The sequence below is a fragment of the Anomalospiza imberbis genome, chromosome 4 (assembly GCF_031753505.1).
Source record: "Anomalospiza imberbis isolate Cuckoo-Finch-1a 21T00152 chromosome 4, ASM3175350v1, whole genome shotgun sequence".
In the NCBI taxonomy this organism is placed as follows: Eukaryota; Metazoa; Chordata; class Aves; order Passeriformes; family Viduidae; genus Anomalospiza; species Anomalospiza imberbis.
Genome location: NC_089684.1, coordinates 70,153,957 through 70,171,751, shown reverse-complemented (window position 1 = coordinate 70,171,751; position 17,795 = coordinate 70,153,957). Strand labels below are relative to the sequence as shown.

Sequence of the window (17,795 nt, the reverse complement as noted above, 5' to 3'; positions counted from 1 at the left end):
CAGCTCTCAGGAAATCAAACCATTTTATTTCAGATTCTGCCTGTGGAAATACAAGGCAGGACACAAGTTGCTTGTTGGCATAGAACTGCTGGCTTGTTTTTGGGAGTCTGTTCCTTGTAGCACCGTGGTGAGAAAGATGAGCCTGGTCATCTTCCTATCATGAGGGCTGGTGGGCAGAGATGAGGCATGCAGGATAAATGGTGTGGGATGCAGTAGAGAGGGTACCGCAGAGATGATGGAGATGTTCCACTCAAAACCTCCTTGAGACCAGGCAGGATTGCTCACTCAGGCTCACATGTCCCCATGCAGCATCTGCAAGGTTCTTTGCTCTGGTCAGGCAGGAAGAGGTGATGGAGGGGATGGAGTCTCACTAATAGGAAAAGCAGGGATTTTGCATCTGTCTCCCTTGTTTCAAGTATTAGAAAACACTGTGTTCAAGGAGATCATGCTGGTGATGGTCCTACTTGGAGCAGCAGCTCGGAGCAGAGCCTTTCTGACCAGCACTTCAGTTGCTGTGAGCTGTCAGAACAGGTCTCTGCCCACACCTGGCAGCTGCCTGCAAAAGAGGGCGCAGAACTGGGCTGGGGCCAAGTGACTCCTTCCAACTGCTGCATCCACCTGGCAAACCTGTTCACACTAAAATCCTGGCTTGGATAAAACCTGAGCACAAGGCTGATGAAGAAGTGCCACTCTGCAGGTGGTTTCAGCCCAGGAGCTGGAGGTGAGCTGCCAGCACGTGCAGGTGTAACACGAGTTAACCTTGATCCCAGTGGTGCTATACTGTCAGTGACACAGGTTTATGAGCTTGGGAAGGGCTCTGGCATGTACAGAGGAGGCTGTGGACCATCACCCTGCTCCTGCAGCTCTGCAGGTAGCTGAGTAAATGAGGTGTGTCTGCTTCCAGTGCAGTAAAGCTCCTGTGGAGCCACAGATGCCGCTGGCCCGGGCTGGTGTTTCCACAACACCTGCACAGAGGAAGCTAGGAACAGCAGGCTGGTTTCACCCTGTGTCTGACTGACATGGAGGACTTGGGATCAATTAATAACACTCCTGAAAGGGTGTAAGTGGTGATTTTGAAAAGGGTTGTGAGTTTGGCATACAGCCTGCTGGGTTAGAAAGGAGGGAGAAGGGAAAAAGAGACACATTTTCCAGTTTGACATGTTTGCAGTGTGGAGAGCTTAGAAAGAGCATCTTGAAATAACAGGCAGTAAAGATTAATGTGCTTGTGTCTGAGAAGGCTGATGAAAGGGGGAGGGAGAAGTTACAAAATGCTTGCTGCTTGTGCCAGGAGCTGTGGAGAACCACAGCTCACAGCGTTGGGAGGCACTGACAGGCAGTGCTGGAGCCAGCCCAGAAATCCCTTCCACTTCAGTTCTGTATCTGCTCAGAGATATGTGTCCTGACCTGTGCTCATGGAGCAGCCTGAGTCTGAAACCTGCAAAGGTATTCAAGGAGATAAAATTGCTCCAACCAGAATAATCCTTCCAAGCACTTCTCCCTCAGCTTAGTGAAAAAGGTGCATTAGAGATGATGACTGGAAATTTGGTTATTGCAGTTCCTTAGGTGAGGGTTCTGCAGGACAACCATGCTCAGTACAAGGAGTGCTGGGCTGTGTTATGAGATAATGGCCTAACAAGTGCAGTGTCTTTACTTCTGAATAAGTCACCTTTCTCTTTCTGTGTGGTGGAGCTTTTGCCTTCGGGCTCAACTAGCAGTGCTTTCAGATGAACGCTTCTCCTTATGCAGCTGATGAAATAACAGAGGTTATTACATCTATTGAAAAAAGGCTTTTGAAACTCTGGATCAAAAAGTTTACTGGTATTTTTTTTTTTTTTTTAACAGTTTACATCATGGTAGATTCCCAAGGTGCAAAGGCCACAAAATTTTATTTTGCAATTCAAACCTGGCCATCTCCATTGAATTGGCAGGATAATTCCCAGCACCACAGCCCGGTCTTCTGCTGGGACTGCAGTGTAAATTGGATCCTGAGTTGAAAGCTTCAACCAGTATCCTCTCTGGCTTTAGAGAAAAGTATTTCAACAGCTGATGAGTGTCATTGTTAAAATTAGATATTTTTGTTTTGTTGTGATTTTTTTTCTAGCTTCTGCTCTTGGTTTCTCAATCTCACTTTGTGACTGCTTAGATTGAATTAATTTGGTGTCAGATTTTCTCTGCAAACACTTTCAGGCTGTGATGACAAACCTATATTATAAACACGTGTGTATGCAGTGCCTCTTCATGTGTTGATAGTATTTTGAATAGCTGCACTTAAAATAATGAGGAAATAGTAGTGTGTTTATTTCTTGTGCTTACATTTAATCTTTCAGCTGACTCTTGCTGCTTTTATCCAAGTTCCTCTCAAACACATGCAATATCATTGCTTAGCTTTCTGATTAGGGATGATGCTTAATTTTCATCCAATAAAAACCTACAGGGAATAAAGTGATTCTGGTAAATTTTTCTGCTGGTCTCTGCAGTCAGCAGGGAATTTGTTTGTGTTGATGATGCATTTCTCACCCTCCAGACTGGCTGTTACACTTGTTAGTGTGAAGGCTGTCGATTCAACACAATTTAAGAGCACTCAGAAAGGTCAGGTGACCTTTTAAAACTATATGTAAGCTCCCTTCCAGCTCAGCCATCCTGAGACAGGAATGCCAGAGGTCAGCAGGATGGATCGCTCCTCCTCTCCATGCCCTCAAAGGCTGTGGGCAGCAAATGCCAGCTGAACACCTGAAGTGAGATGGATCCCTCTGGGATGACCATGAATTTGGTCTGGGAATGCCAGCAGTCCCAGCTCATGGGTAAATGACAGCTGTGTGATAGAGTCTGAAGGAAGGTCACTTTTTAAAGATTAAGCAATCCTGGTGGAAAACCCCGAACCAACCCCCAAATCCCGACCAACATTCAGCCAAGCCTTCAAGCACACAAGCCTTGTTTTCAGAGCCTTGCCCAAGTCTTTGTGTCACCAGGGCTACAACAATACTGCCACAGGAGAAGTTGGGTGAGCTAAGAATAGCAGATTTCCTTGAGAAATGCTTTTGTTTATTTTGCTTTTCTATTTTTAAATAGTTGGAGCCGTAGCAACCTTTTTCTGAGGGGTCCTAGAAGAGTTGCCTGGTCACAGATTATTGTTGTAATAAGGAGGGCAGTTGTGAACTGCCTTAATTCTCTGGCATCTTCCTTGTGACCTGCAAGGTTTTCCTGGTAAAATAATAGGAAAAAAAAAATGGTGAAGTTGTCACCCCACTGAACTTGTAGTGGATACAAATTCCAGGAATGGAAACCCATGATTCTGGCTTGGTAGAATGATGCCCATCTCAGAAGATATATTTCTGCATAGATATGTCTGCTGGAAAACAGCAGTTATGTTCAGGGTTTTTTTTTTTTTTTTTTTTTTTTTTTGGAGGGGTTGGTGTTAGGGATTTCTTAAAGGTGTTTGTTTGGGGTTTTTTTGAAATGGACAGGAGTGAGAGAGGATGAATGGAAGGTAATTTCTCCTAAGGAGTCAGGGACAGAATGGTGATAGAGACTGAGAAAATGGGGCAAGCCTGGAAGTACAAGTGATTAAAATATCCTGAGTGAGGCACTTACAAGCACAAGAGCTAAGAGGATCGAAGCTGTACATTTTAGACAAAAGGAAGATTTGTATTTGGATATTTTCTTCTTGTGGGTAACCAGTGCCTCTTGGCTGTCTCACAGGAATGCTGTAAGCAAGACAAAACAGGGGAATTTTACTTTGAATGAAGCTGTGATTTAGTGCTACCCTTACTCTTAGGTGTACACCAAGTAAAATTACAGTCTGAGAGAGATTCACAGTACAACAGCCAACACACTTCTTGCCCTGTGATTAAAAGAGAAAAGAAAAAAAGAAAAAAAACCAAATAAAAGAGAAACAAGCCTTTTTGGCAATCAAGAAGAAGTAAAAAGCCAAACTGTCTTTGTGTCAGAGGACCTGGTAGTATCCACTGGCTCAGGAGCCCTGACTGGTGGCTTGGCAAGTGCTGAAGGGAGAGCATTGCACACAATGGGTGGCAGAAAAAGAGGACACAGTCTCAAGCTGTGCCAAGGGAAATACAGGTTGGATATCAGGAAAAAGTTTTTTATGGAAAGAGTGATAAAGTACTGGAATTTTCTGCCCGGGGAGGTGGTGGAGTCACCATCCCTGGATGTGTTTAACAAAGCCTGGATGTGGCACTCGGTGCCATGGTTTAGTTGAGGTGTTGGGGCTGGGTTGGACTTGGTGATCTTGAAGGTCTCTTCCAACCTGGACTTTGTTTGAATTCTGTTTGATGTGCTTGTCTCACTCATGAGCCTACCAGAGGGAATAATTGATAATGAAATAAAGTGTAGTGGGTGTTTTCTATATTTATATCACCTGTTCATTCCACTCTGGAATGTGGATCCTGGTTGGAAAGCTCAAGCTTTTGCTAAATTTTAATTGCCTTTCCCTGCTGGTCGTAGGGTACAGGCTGTTGGCTGATTAAGGGTGGTTTCCAAATCAGGGTTCTGTACACACAAAATACCCTGCTTTCTCAGCTGTCTAGACAGGCCATCTAATCCAGTATTAAAATGCTGAAACAGGAGGGAAAACATTTTCTTGGAGCTTTCATGTGAAGAATTCACAGGAGCTTGCCAAAGCCAGGATGAGGAAAGCTGTGCTTAAAGAGCTGAGCTAAAACCCTTCAATTTCCACTGGATATAGATGGGAGAAAAGATGCTCCTTTACTGTGGCAATGAAAATACATGGATCAAAGTGTTATCAGGAGAACAAGAAGGGGAGAAGGCTGTAGAATGTCAGTGGGAGGGAATTCTCCCCTTCTGTTCTGCCCTAGTGAGACCCCACCTGCAGTGCTGGGACCCCCAACAACAGAAGGACCTGGAGCTGCTGGAGCCAGTCCAGAGGAGGCCGTGGAGATGCTCCAAGGGCTGGAGCACCTCTGCTCTGGAGCCAGGCTGAGAGAACTTGGGGGTGTTCACCTGGAGAAGGGAAGGCTCCAGGGAGAGCTCAGAGCCCCTTCTAGGACCTAAATGGGGCTTACAAAAAAGACAGAGAGAGACTTTTTACACAGACAGACAGTGACAGGACAAGGAGGGAATGGTTTTAAACTAGAGAGAGCTTTAGATTGGACATTAGGATGAACATCTTCCCTGTGAGGGTGAGGAGGCCCTGGCACAGGGTGCCCAGAGAAGCTGTGGCTGCCCCTGGATCTCTGGAAGTGCCCAAGGCCAGGTTGGACAGGGCTTGGAGCAGCCTGGGCTACTGGAAGCTGTCCCTGCCCATGGCAGGGGTGGGAATGGGATGAGCTGGAAGGTCCCATCCGTCAGAACTCTGTGATCTATCTTCTGTTGGGCTGTGGCCGTTGGAAGCTGCTGCAGTGGCAGTTGGAACTGAGGCAGGGCCAGCTGGGACAAGCTGCAGTGGCAGAATCAGAGTTTGCACACTCTGTACAAATCCCTCTTGCAGGTGAGTCCACAGAAGGGCGGATTGAGCTGAAGTTGTTTCAGTTGAAGCCAAACATTTTCAAAAGAGTTGTCAGAGCTCCAGTGGGACCACTCTCCTCTTCATTACCACTGCCTAAATCCCTGCCGACTGCAGTCTGGTGTCAGCTCCCTTACAGAGTGGATATTGCTCGGTCAACATACATAAATTCTCTAAAATCCTGGAGAAGAAGGGACTCTCCAAATGAAACTGCTTCATTGTGCTTCATTAGTTCCTGTGATGATTTACTGCAGTAGGCCAGCAGTGTTTTAAGTCGACCCTTCTGGTGATGGAAGAGAGGAGTAGGGATCTTTGTCAGTGGCCAGATGTTGGGAGAATTGAGGAAGAGCTCAAAATAGATATCCAGCAGCTTGGCAGCAGGTAGAGGCAGCACACTACGAGCTCCTTGGATATCTCTGTTTGGGGAGGGAGGAAGGGGAGGCAAGGAATTGTGTGCGTGCTTTATCCAAATCACTGGGCGTCAGCTGATTCCAGGGCTGATAAGTTCTGGACCGTGTGTTTATCCTTTGCAATCTGGGACTCATGTCCAGCTCAGGTCTGGAGGGGTAGGAATCTCTGCACCCTGTTCTTTGTGCTCCTGAGGGCAGGTGTGAACCACCCAGAACCAGGTAAGTACACACTGGCTTTTGTGAATAAAGACATCCCGCACTGCTCATCCCTGATCAGGGTTGAACCTTAACCATGGCCTCAGGCCATGGTCCCACCCACTAAAATGATGTGATGGGACCTGAGAAATAAGGGTAGATAGCAGTAAAAAGGTGTCTTGTTGGAGTTTGCAAAGGAAAACAGGGTCCTGCTTGGAGGAGCAGTTGAATATATTGGTAGGTGGAGATTTGGGTAGATTTGGACTAGTCAGGACTGGTGTGGGTTTGAACCTCTCATCTAAGCCTGAGGCTGACCCTGATGTGAAGGACAGTGTTGACTCCAGGGGCTGCATTTTGTGAAATTTTGAAGTGGCCCTTGTTGACTTCCATCACTTGAAATATTTTCCTGTCTGTCCCATTTCTGTAATGGCTGGCTTGAGATCCAATGTTCTTGCTTTGAGCTAAATCCTCCTTACCTCCTCCCCTACTTAGAGGATCTGAAATTCAGGCTTTGTGGTTGCCACAGTGGCAAAGTGCAGCTTCATTGCTGGGTTGTGGAGCTTGTCGGCACTGGGGACGTGGTTCTCTTTCTTTTAAAAGTCTTCACCACAAAATTACCACTTTTGGAGGTTATATAAAAAGATGGGCGTTTGAAAGTCCTTTGACTTGTTTGGAAATAGTCTACATGGCATGAAAGGGTGGAGATTTCTGGAGTTCTTGGTGCTCCAGGCTAAAAAGTTGTTTTGCATCCCAGCTTGACCTCAGTTATCCTTTCTGTGCGTCCCATGTTGAAGGCTGGGTCTAACTCACCAAGTTTTTCTTTTCTGCTGGATTTCTTCATTTTTGATCCTTTTAACTGCAGAGGATAAGCTCAATCTGAGCTCCCTGAACACACCTGTCCCCTTCCTCCTACAGGTTCCTTAGAAAGAGAGCTTGGACGGCATGCAAAGTTGTGAAATATCTGCAGACAGCACGGATGATCCTCTTAGTAGTGGCCTACGGAGAAAGCGACAGCCTCGAATAGTCGTGATCGGTGCTGGGCTCGCGGGCCTGTCGGCAGCCAAGGCGCTCCTGGAAAGCGGATTCACGGATGTAACAGTCCTCGAGGCGACCGACCGCATCGGGGGCCGCGTGCAGAGCGTCCAACTCGGTGAGAGCAGCTGTGGGAATCCTTAAAATCAGGGGCTTTTGGGCAACTTGCAAAAGGCAGGCCTCAGAGACAGCAGCGCTAAGCAGTAGCCATAAGATTTGTCAGCAGAAAAATTATACAAGAAGCAGAAAGTAAGGACAAACAGAACAATGGTCTGTGTATTGACACTTGGCTAGAATAACTCCCTAAGCTACAGAAAAGTATATCTAGTGAGATATTAAGAAGTTCTAAGCTTGATAATGGAGCTCTGTGCGTTGTATCTTAAGGCTTACAAGCAGGTATTGTATTCAAAATTAGTATTGTTTTAACCAAAGGTACGTGTGCTTATGGTGGTTGGATAGAACTACTGTCAATGTGCTTTTGCTTTGTGTGATGGGTCAAAAAGCTTTTAAAGAAAGTTGTAACATTAAGTTCTTTGTCTGCTGCCTGGGATGTGAGCTGCTGGCATCTTCCCATTGCCATAACCACGTAATGAGGCTGGTGCTGGAAAATAAACAGCTTGAGACGTGTTCCTCAGCAGTCCTGTCCCGCTGGTGATTTGTACATAGTCCCCTGGCCAGTGATAAACAGCACCTGCAGAGGGCTGCTGGTGGGGTTTGTGTGGCCATGAGGTCAAATGAACCTTGGAAATGGGGTTATGTGTGTGTGCGAAATGGTTTGGGGTGTGGCGGTGTCAGGAGAGTAAATATTTAAATCTTGGGCACCTCTCAGGATGGGTAGGTGGTTCTGTGCTGTCTCGTGCCTCAGTTGTGACCCAGGGCTGCTCCAAACCTGTGTTCCCATGAAATGAAAGATTTGGGGGATTGTTTTCTCTTGCACAGGAAGAGCTCTGTGTAACAGGTCCGTGATTGAGTGACTGTACACAGACGGTTTCCACCCAGGTTTCCCAGCTTCACTCTTTCCCAGAAGCAGCCAGTAAATCTCCAGGCTGTTTCTCAGGGCTTAGAGCCCTTGGAAAGGGGAAACCCCGAGCTGTTCTGCTTCACAAACAACCCCATTCATTTCCCTAGAACTAATTTATTGTGTAGGGCACTACCCACTGGGAATCAGGCTGCTGGAAAAACATCTTCAATGTATCCCTTTATCCTGATTTTCAGCTTTCCTACCTCTGCAGCCTCCTTTCTTAGTGTGTAATAAAGGTGCAGACTCTGACTATTTGAATGCCAGGTCAATTAAAAAATCTCTGCAGGCAAAACTCCTGGAACAAACATTGTCCTTTGCAGCACAGGAGTCACTGAAGCTTTTCCTGGTATCCAGAGGGACATTGCCTGTCTCTTCTCTGCAGGTGGTGTAAAGCTCTCTGCTTTCCCTGAATTGCTTTCCTGATTTCAGTTAACTAATTCTAGTTCTGATCCCACTCTGGATATTATTTTTGCCCTCTTGCTGCCCTGCTTTCTTTTTATTTCTTAGGTGCTTGCATCACTTACTGTGTTTTGCTTGATAAACTCACTACAGTAAATAAACAGCAACCTCCTGTGAACTTGCAGAAGGGAAACCAATGGAAAGGCAGTCGGAAAAATCTAATCTCCAGGGGTTTGAGTAGGGCACTTTACATTCTGCTGAGACTTGGCATAGAGGTTAGGATGGGAAGTGTGTCCTTTACACACAATCCACTGGATTAAAAATATCCTGGATCCTGCCTGTGAGAGGAGGGAAGTGTGAAAGAGCTGAAAACTTTGGGGAGCAACATATTATTCTCCCAGGGCACCTGTGAAATAGTTCTGGTGTTTTAGTACCGAGGCTGATTCTCTTCTCTTTGCCCAACTTCACCAGTAACTAACATCTTTGCCTTTGCTGGGAATCCACCTCCTCCTCATTAACACCTCTTAATTAACAGGAGGGGAGAGCAGGTATTTCAGTCTGGAGGCAGTCTCAGAGTTTGTAGATGTAATTGTTAGTTGCAGAGCAGAGGCTGGCATCCAAAGTCTTAATCTTTTATTAATTTTTTAAAAACCCAAACTGTCTTTTCTTATCTTTTTCTTATCTTTTTATCTGCCAGCTCTCAAGGTTACCCTGTGTGGGTATGGGCTGCAGTTCTCTGCCAAGGTGGATCCATGTCTGGCCTCTCCTGTCTGCGCACTTAACTGAAGATCTGATTTAAATTTCAGCAGAGCTACTAATTAGGAAGAAATTCTTCCCTGTGAGGGTGGGGAGGCCCTGGAACAGGTTGCCCAGAGAAGCTGTGACTGCCCCTGGATCCCTGGAAGTGTCCAAGGCCAGGGTTTGGAGCAGCCTGGGCGAGTGGAACATGTCTCTGCCCATGGCAGGGAGTGGGAACAAGATGATCTTTTAGGTCCCTTCCAAACCCCAAACCATTCTGGTATTGTGGCACCTTCTCAGGGTTATATCTGAATCCTTCCCCCTCACTGAGCCATGTCTTGTAGGGGACAGTATTTTCCCTCAAGTGCACAGACTGTTGCTTTTCAGCCCAGGGGTGTAATTTGGATATTCAGGGGTTTGGTTCTAGCACAGGTGAGGGACAGGGTTTGTGTCTTTGTGCATTGTGTGTTTCCTGCACATGACCTGTAACATCTGAATCCACTGCAGCTATTTCACAATTACCCAAGAAATGGCCAGGGCTGCAGAGGGAAATGTGAAAGTTGCCATCCCTATCCAGGAGGCTTGATGTACAATCTGTGTTTCTCTGCTTTTTTGCCTTTTTTTTTTTTTTTTTTTTTTTTTTTTTTTTTTTTTTGCGGGGGGGATTGTTTTTTTTGTTTTGTTTTGTTGTTGTTGTTGTATGGCATTATTCATTCCAAATAGATTAATTTTGAACCTAAAATCCTTTAAGGCCCTCAAAGTAAATTGGCTGTCTCTGTTTAAAAGAATTTTATTTAATTTTAAATAACTAATCATTTAACTTACACCTGGTGAGAGCTGGCTTATCTGGTAGTGATGATAGTGAGCATGAATATTACAGGCAAGAAGAATTAGTTTTTAATTTGTTGGTATTTGATTATATTCCACACAGCTCAACAGGAGAACTTGGAACACATCATCACTGTCACCAAGCACTAAGGCAGCAGCAGGACCTGCTGGGAGATTGTTTTCTTTGAAAGATCAGGTGTCTCAGCAGGATTTCAGTGCAGCAGAGACCAAGCTCCTGCCCTAGAGCAGGAGGCAGCATTCCTGCTGCTGCGTGGCACGGCCTGACTTGCAGGAGGATTGCATTAACCAGGGAACTGCCACTTGCAATATTGATGAGCTCTCTACCTTTGGCTGCCAGTGTTCAGTCATTTCCACCTGGCTGGGTGCTCTGGGGTGTGTTGGAGTCAGTGGCACCTGAAGTGTTCAGGTCTGTGTGTTGCTGCTGCTCTCTGGAGCAGGTGCTGTGGTGTAGAAACCTCCTGCTGTACTGCAGGTTTTGAAGGGCACTCAGCACAGTTCTCACTGACAAAGGAGCTGCTTGGAAAATGAGATCCGTGGAGCTTCCCTCAGAGGCAGGGGCTCAGCCAGGGAACAGCATTCCTTGGAGCTTTCACCCTTTAAACCTGACTGCAGCACAGCTCAGTGCTGCAGTGCCTCTCTGTCTGAGCATACATTTACATGTTAAACAGCAAATGATAGCTGGGAACTGCACCATCCTTTCTTCATCAAGCAGGATCCTATTAATTACCCTGCTTAATCAGGCATTCCCACACTGCTGCAGGGGTGCTGGGAGATGCCCAGCTCTGTTAGACTTTAAACTAGCTTTGGCCTTCAGAGAATCTCTCAAAATATGGGGGATACATGACCCAAGCTTATTTTTAGCACCTCCTTTCAGCTGCTGAGCATCCCCCTGTGCTCTCAGCCCAGTCTGGCAGTGCTGGATTTGGGGGGACCAAAGCCCTGGTGCAAATCCTGATAGTTGTGAGGGATGGGGCAAGTGGGGCTGACCAAACTCTTTGTGTTTTTCAAGTAGAGAGAGTACGAGTTATGAAAACAAAATGCTTTTGGTGTTTAGCCTGACAGTGCCTCCTTCTAAAGAACCTGATATATAAATCTCCAAGGGCATAAGTGATAAAATACAGCCTATTTACTCATTTGGGGAATGGAAATGCATGTTTTATTGCAGTTAATCTGAGGTGTATTTGTAAATAACAACTGGTTTTAGTCACATGACAAGGTTCAGTATTCAGGCCAATGTTGCAATCCACATTTTCCTACATCTTCCTGCCGGCAACAACTGAGAAGGGCTGAAATTCTCCTTAAATATCAAAGGTGTGTTACTATGAGGGATCTTTATTGCAATGTCCCATCCTTATGAAAATACCCAAACCTGTATCCCAAAGGACCAGTTTGAAGAATGCTGGCATTGTGTCTAACAGAGAAAAACTCCCTTAAGGGATGTTCAAACATGTGCAGTCCTTGGGCAATTCTGCTTTTGCACATTTTATTCAGGGCTGAGCGTGAGAAGCTTCCAGGAAAACAGGCTTCCATAACCAGTTTGCTTGGCTTCCTCTCCTGCAGGGCATGCCACTTTTGAACTGGGAGCTACGTGGATTCATGGTTCACATGGAAACCCAGTCTATCATCTAGCAGAAGACAATGGTTTGCTTGAAGAGACCACTGACAGCGAGAGGAGTGTTGGGCGGATCAGTCTTTACTCCAAGAATGGGGTGGCTTATCACCTCACCAACAGCGGGCAGAGGATCCCGAAAGATGTGGTTGAAGAATTCAGTGATTTATACAACGAGGTTGGTGTCCAGCTGCTTTGTCAAGTGGTAGATTTGCCTGGAGCACTGAGACCCCTTGGCAGTTAGAACATTCCAGGACAAAGGTAGAAAAACGGTGGTGTCTTTAATTTCTTTGGAAAAAAAAAGTGATGCTAAGTTTTCTCTCATCTGCTTCACTGCACCCTGTTTCTCTGATGTGGGATTAACTCTCTGTGGTGAGGAAGAACAATCTTTCCATGTTTGTAATCCATTTAACTATTTCTGGGGAGATCCAGTAATTTGCTGGGGAGATCCAGTAATTAATCCAGTGCTTAATTAAAAGAGTAGTGGAAGGATCACATTGCTAAACAAAGTAGAAGGCAAAACCTTAGCAACAACCAGCTAAATATTGTATCCCTATGACTTTTTATTGGTTATAAATACTATGAAATGCTGTGTGGTGTGCCAAAGTCAGTGCAATTTTGTAGGAATTGTGAGGTTTTTTGCATCAGAAGGAAAGGAACATCTTTTCTGGGAGATTCAGACCAGCATGGATTTCAGTTGAAGGTTATTTAAACTCTTTTGCTTGCCAAAGTTAATTATAATTATTCCCCACATTTTTTTTAATGTCACTTGTGAAGTACATTTAGAGGGGTCAGTGCAGACTGTCTGGCCCTTCAGGTAAAGTGATCTCTCAGTGGGTTGCAGAAAATGGAGCAAAACATGAGTATTTTCATCAGGCTGTAGCTGTGCCTAAAACCATCAGATTTTCATCTGACAGCGAACTTCAGTATTTGACTCTTGGCTGAACACTCACTAGATTCAGGTTACTCTTGCATACTTTGTTTAAAAATATGTCTGGGAGCATTAGAAAAGCCGCTGTAGCCTGTAAAGACTTATCAAGAACTGGGTGGGGAACAGGAAAAGGGATTTTTTTCTTTTGAAAAGATTTTTGGGACTGTCCAGTGTTTCTGAACTGGAATCAGTGATGGGATGGCACAAAATCATTTATGTTTCAGAGAGGAGTAGTAGGAATTTCAAAGAAATCTCATTTTGGGGAGGATTTGTCAACCTGTGGACAACGTCTTGGACAAATGCAGGTGGATATAATTCATCTGAACAATTTTTCATATTACTGGATTAAAAAAACGAAGGAGACTTTTTCCAGGCAGGAAAAAAAAACAACCTGGTGAGATGTGTATGCAGGAAGATTAACAGCAAGTGGGGCTAGAAGGAGTAAATGAAAACACTGCAGTGTGCAGCATTATTTATGTAAATGGAACACTGCCAAACTGCGTGCAGGGCTTGGTGATCATCCTCTCTGGAAGATGATAGGAAAATCTCCAGCAAAGGGAGGGCAGACTCCAGAATGAGAAGGGAATACAAAGATGAGAGCCACTTAGCTTTGAGATAAACCCGGTAAGATAAAGGCCATAACAAGATACTAGTGTTTTAGAAATTATGAATTTGGTAAATCTACCTTTTCTTTTAAAGGGGAGAGAACAGGGCAGCCAGTGACATGAGAGAGCAGCACATTAAAAGTTAATCTTCTTTACACAACACCTAATTAGCTTATCATTGCCACAGGATATCTTTATCACTAGGAGACAGAAAAGGCTTTCACATGTATGGCTTGTAAAAATGTCTGCAGCCACTCGTGGTGATAAAAAATACTTAAGGGACAGCTGGAGCCAAGTAGGGGACATCAGCCAGCCCCTTAATTGCTCTTGTTGGGAGGGGCTTTCTCTACCTTCCTCCAAAGCCTACTGGAATTTCTTGCAGGAGCAGCTCATGGTTTTGTTGAGCTGATTGTCCCAGCCTCTTCAGGGTGCTAAGCTGGAGGGTCTGTACTGATTTGAGACATTTGGCTGTGGTTTATTCCCTGCTCTGCCTAGGAAAAGTGGGAACTCAGGCAAGCTATGTGAACTCATAAAAACAGCCAGTTAAAATGGCTGTAGGAAATACAAGTGCCCTGGAGGGAGGGCAGCCAAGAGCAGGCGTGTGGCTTTGGGGACATTTTCCTCTGGCTTGAAGTGCAGAGGGTGTTCCACACATGCTGAGTCTGGCAGGGGCATTTCTGGTTTGTGTTTTGGGGTGTCCCTCACTTCCCCAGCATGAGAGTGGTGAAAACCTGGCACAGGCTGCCTAGAGAAGCTGTGGCTGCCCCTGGATCCCTGGGAGTGTCCAAGACCAGGTTGGATGTGGCTTGGATCATTTTGGTCTAATGGAAGATGTCCCTGCTCATGGCAGGGCAGTTGGAACAATACAGTCCTCAATGTCCCTTCCAACCCAGCCCATTCTGTGATTCTGTGAGAGGTTTTTTGCATGTTCATTAGAGGTTATTTAATCTTTTTTTTTTTTTTTTTTTGGGAGTTGGATTTTATGATTGGTTTTGTTAAAGCATTTTGCAATTGTCCAAGATAAAAAGTCATCTTGCAGATCACTAAATCCTGAGGTCAGGGTCTTCCCTTGTCTCATAGGAACTCCCAGGCCTTCCTCAGTTTTTATTAGCAATCCCACCATCATGTCATCTCATCCCTTCAGAGGAAGCTGACACAGCAAAGGCTGTAACACACCCTGTCCTGAGCTGAAAAGAAAGACCCCCCCCCCACCCAAAACAGCCAGCAACCCATGATGGATGCAAAGCCCAATCAGGGATGTAGGACTGGCATGATCAGTGGAAAATGTATCCCTGAATGAGCAGGGCTAAATTTGTCACCCTTCCAAGGGCCTGCCCTCCGTGCACAGCTGGCTCGCTCCCCCTCACTCCCACCCTGCCTGGCTTTGCCTGCAGCTGCTGCTGGGGCTCCAGCCTGTGCCTTCAGCTCTGCTTCTCCAGCTGGGTCTCTCTAGCCCCAGTTATCTTGTCATCTGGACATCACATTCTAGGGAATTCAAAGTGCAGGGGGTCTCCCTTGAGTTTCACTGGCCCATGTGCAGTCTCTGAAACTGCATTTTAGCAAGACGAGGTCTCTCTGTGCTGAATTTTCCTGGAGTGAAAGGCAAAGCACCCCTGTACCTCCAGAGCTTTGCCTTACTAATTCATCTGGAAAGTCCTTAGGCTTTTTCCAGGCACTTATCCAATCTTTTTTGGCTGGCTTCTTCTACCTTAATACAAGTTTTGCTGCATTTTTGTTTGCAGTAGCCTGCATTTTTAATAGCTGTAGGGATGTCTCACAGGAGCCTTTATTTGGTTACGAGGAAGCAGAGCAGTCAGACTGCTTGAAGACTGCTCAGCTCTTCATTTCTCCAGCAGGGTGAGGCTGTTGCCCTGCGCTGGGGTCAGTCAGGATCTATCATGAGCTTGTGACCCAGGTGACCTGAATTCTTCTCGTGGAAGGAGGGCAGTGCCTTCAAGGAAGGTCTCCAGTCCTGCAGAGCATCCATGTGGATTCCTAACCACACTTTACCAAGGGAAACACCACGAGACAGGGCAGGACTTTTAGGGTTGTCCTTCTTAGACCGTGTGTTGTGTGGGGCTGGCAGTGCTCAGGGTCATTGTCACTCCGTTTGGTCGGTCTCCAAAAGGAGAGAGGCACCTGGGAGGTTCCCCAGGGTGTGATGCCCACATCATGTATTTGTAATCTTCCCACCTTCGTTTCCACTCCTTCTAGGCTAACTGGGGGAATCCTGGAGCCGGGAGAGGATTTTAGCTCTTTTTGGTTATACCACATCTGCATGACTCTCAGGAAAATGACCAGAGCGGGACCTCTGAGGGTAATGTCTGCACCTTTGAGGTCTGTGTGTGTGATTAACTGCTCAGAAAGTGTGAACAGGGACACTTTATCTCAGAGCTGTTCCTCTGTCCCTGCTAAGTCCTCATTTCCCTTTACAGAGAGCCGTTTAAAGAGGATTCCCAGGTATTAGTGAAAAGTGGGAAGTGGTGAGCTGGACAGGTTAAATGCAGCTGAAAAATCACAGTCCATCACCAGCCTGATTCAGGAGAAGTGCCTGCTTTTTACTCAGCTTTTCAGCAAGGATGTGGTTCCTGAAGAGCTGCTTCCCAGGAACCCTCCCTTTAACAGTCAGCTAATTACTAGCCTTGTTACCTGTCAGCTTTCTCCTGTGTGCTGCAACAGCTTCTGGGGAGGGATGCAGCCAAAGAATGACAACGTTTTCCATCCTCCTCACCCCCACCTCGTGCTGGGCTTCCTGCCATCCCCGATTAAGCTCCAGTGCCTTGCCTTGCAGTTATGGAAAGCAGTTCCAAAGGGCCACTGAGAGTCACTGTTCCCTCCCTGCCTCTATTGCACTGGCAGATGTCTGGCCTGGGAACAGCACAGCCCTATCTCCATCAGGGATTTTTACTGGACAGGGATTAAGTCACAGCAGTTTTTAAGCCAAGTGAGCAAAAGACAATGCTGGGCATCGTCACCGGCGCTGACAGGAAGGAGTGTGGATGGGGATGTGCTTTCCTGACCTCCTTCAGTGTGGAGAAACTTCTTTATTTAGCTTTGTTCTTCCTAAGAAACTGCCTTTTCCTGTGGTGGAGGAGCACGTAGGTAGTAAATAAACACGTGGAGGAGGAAGCCTGTAGGTGACAGAGGGGACATCCCTGCTGGAATCCACGTTCCCTGCTCAGTCCCTGGTTGTAGGATGCCCCAAAGCTGCTCAGAAAGAAGACAGAAGATGAAAGCTGAAGTGAAACTGTTTTAGGACTGTGGACATTCAGTTAACTCGTTTTAATTTCTTACCTTCAACCCCTTCTGTCTTGCAGACCCAGGGAGCTGGGGTTGTTCAGCATGGAGAAGAGAAAGCTCCAGGGAGACCTTCCAGCATCTTCCAGGGCCTAAAGGGGCTCCAAGAGAGCTGGAGAGGGACTTTGGACAAGGGATGGAGGGACAGGTCAAGGGGAATGGTTTCCCACTGAGAGAGGGCAGGGTTAGATGGAATGTTGGGGAAGAATTGTTCCCTGCGAGGGTGGTGAGGCCCTGGAATGGATTTCCCAGAGAAGCTGTGGCTGCCCCTGGATCCCTGGAAGTGTCCAAGTTCAGGTTGGATGGGGCTTGGAGTAACCTGGGATAGTGGAAGGTGTCCCTGCCCATGGCAGGGGGTGGCACTGGATGGGCTTTAAGGTCCCTTCCAACCCCAACCGTTCCATGATTTTGTGAATTCCTTGGAGGATTGTGTATAAGCCTTCAGAATGAGGAAAGGAAAACTGCATAGAATAGAATCTCTGTCTTTTACTTCTATTTTTTTCAGACAGGGTTCTATGGCTACTTGTTCTGTCCCATCTCACAGGAACTTTAGAGTGAGACGTGTTTAGGTCACCCTGCTGGGATGTGAGGTTGCCAGTGGTAAGAGGTGGGAGTTGATGCAGTCTGTCCTTTGGTTTTGCTCTCTGCTTGTATCAGGTGTGTGACAATCGAAAAGCAAAGGTTGTCTGGGCTGTGTCTGTGGTGTGGCTCTCCTTGCTGGGCATGGAACTCTGGTTTGGATGCTGGGAGATTTTGAAGGGTTAACTAGAAAATCAGCAGAATCTTTTGGGTCATTCTTGTTGTTACCTTTCCCCAGGATCTTTGAGGGAAAGCCCATTTCTACTCTCTCAGGAATCCTGCTGCTGAAATGCTGAAAAGATTGGAAGAGTATTGGTTTTCAGATATTACAGTTGCCTGTTCCTAGTGACCTCAGGGATGGTCCCATAGGAATGACAATGCCTTCCCCATCTAGGGGGGGAAAGCCTGGATAATTCCAGCTCCAGGCAACACAATTTTGCTCCTGCTTCTTTGGAAATCTACCTTAAATGAGGTGTCCTAGTGAAGCTTTTCCATAGCTTCTTACACAGGATGTGTTTGCTTCTCATATTCATTAAAACATACATTTTAAGCATCTTTTTCATTCATTTATTCTGACCATATATCTCTCAGTGTAGGACCTGCTATTGTTTCTCCTTTTGCTTTTTGCCTACAACAACTTTGCCTCCTGTT

General features: G+C 46.1%; 1 protein-coding gene across 3 annotated transcripts in view; it reads left to right on the top strand.

Annotated features, from left to right (window-relative positions):
* SMOX (spermine oxidase) overlaps window positions 1-17,795 on the top strand; it is a 61,702-nt gene that overhangs the window by 29,727 nt on the left and 14,180 nt on the right. For 2 of the 3 annotated variants that reach the window (XM_068189061.1, XM_068189059.1), the window contains exons 2-3: window positions 7,000-7,234; window positions 11,684-11,910. In XM_068189061.1, the coding sequence (XP_068045162.1) occupies window positions 7,027-7,234; window positions 11,684-11,910 (435 nt within the window). In that variant the 5' untranslated portion in view covers window positions 7,000-7,026. Of the gene's footprint in view, window positions 1-5,321; window positions 5,465-6,999; window positions 7,235-11,683; window positions 11,911-17,795 lie in introns of those variants that run through there. The other variant, XM_068189060.1, reaches the window with a different exon arrangement.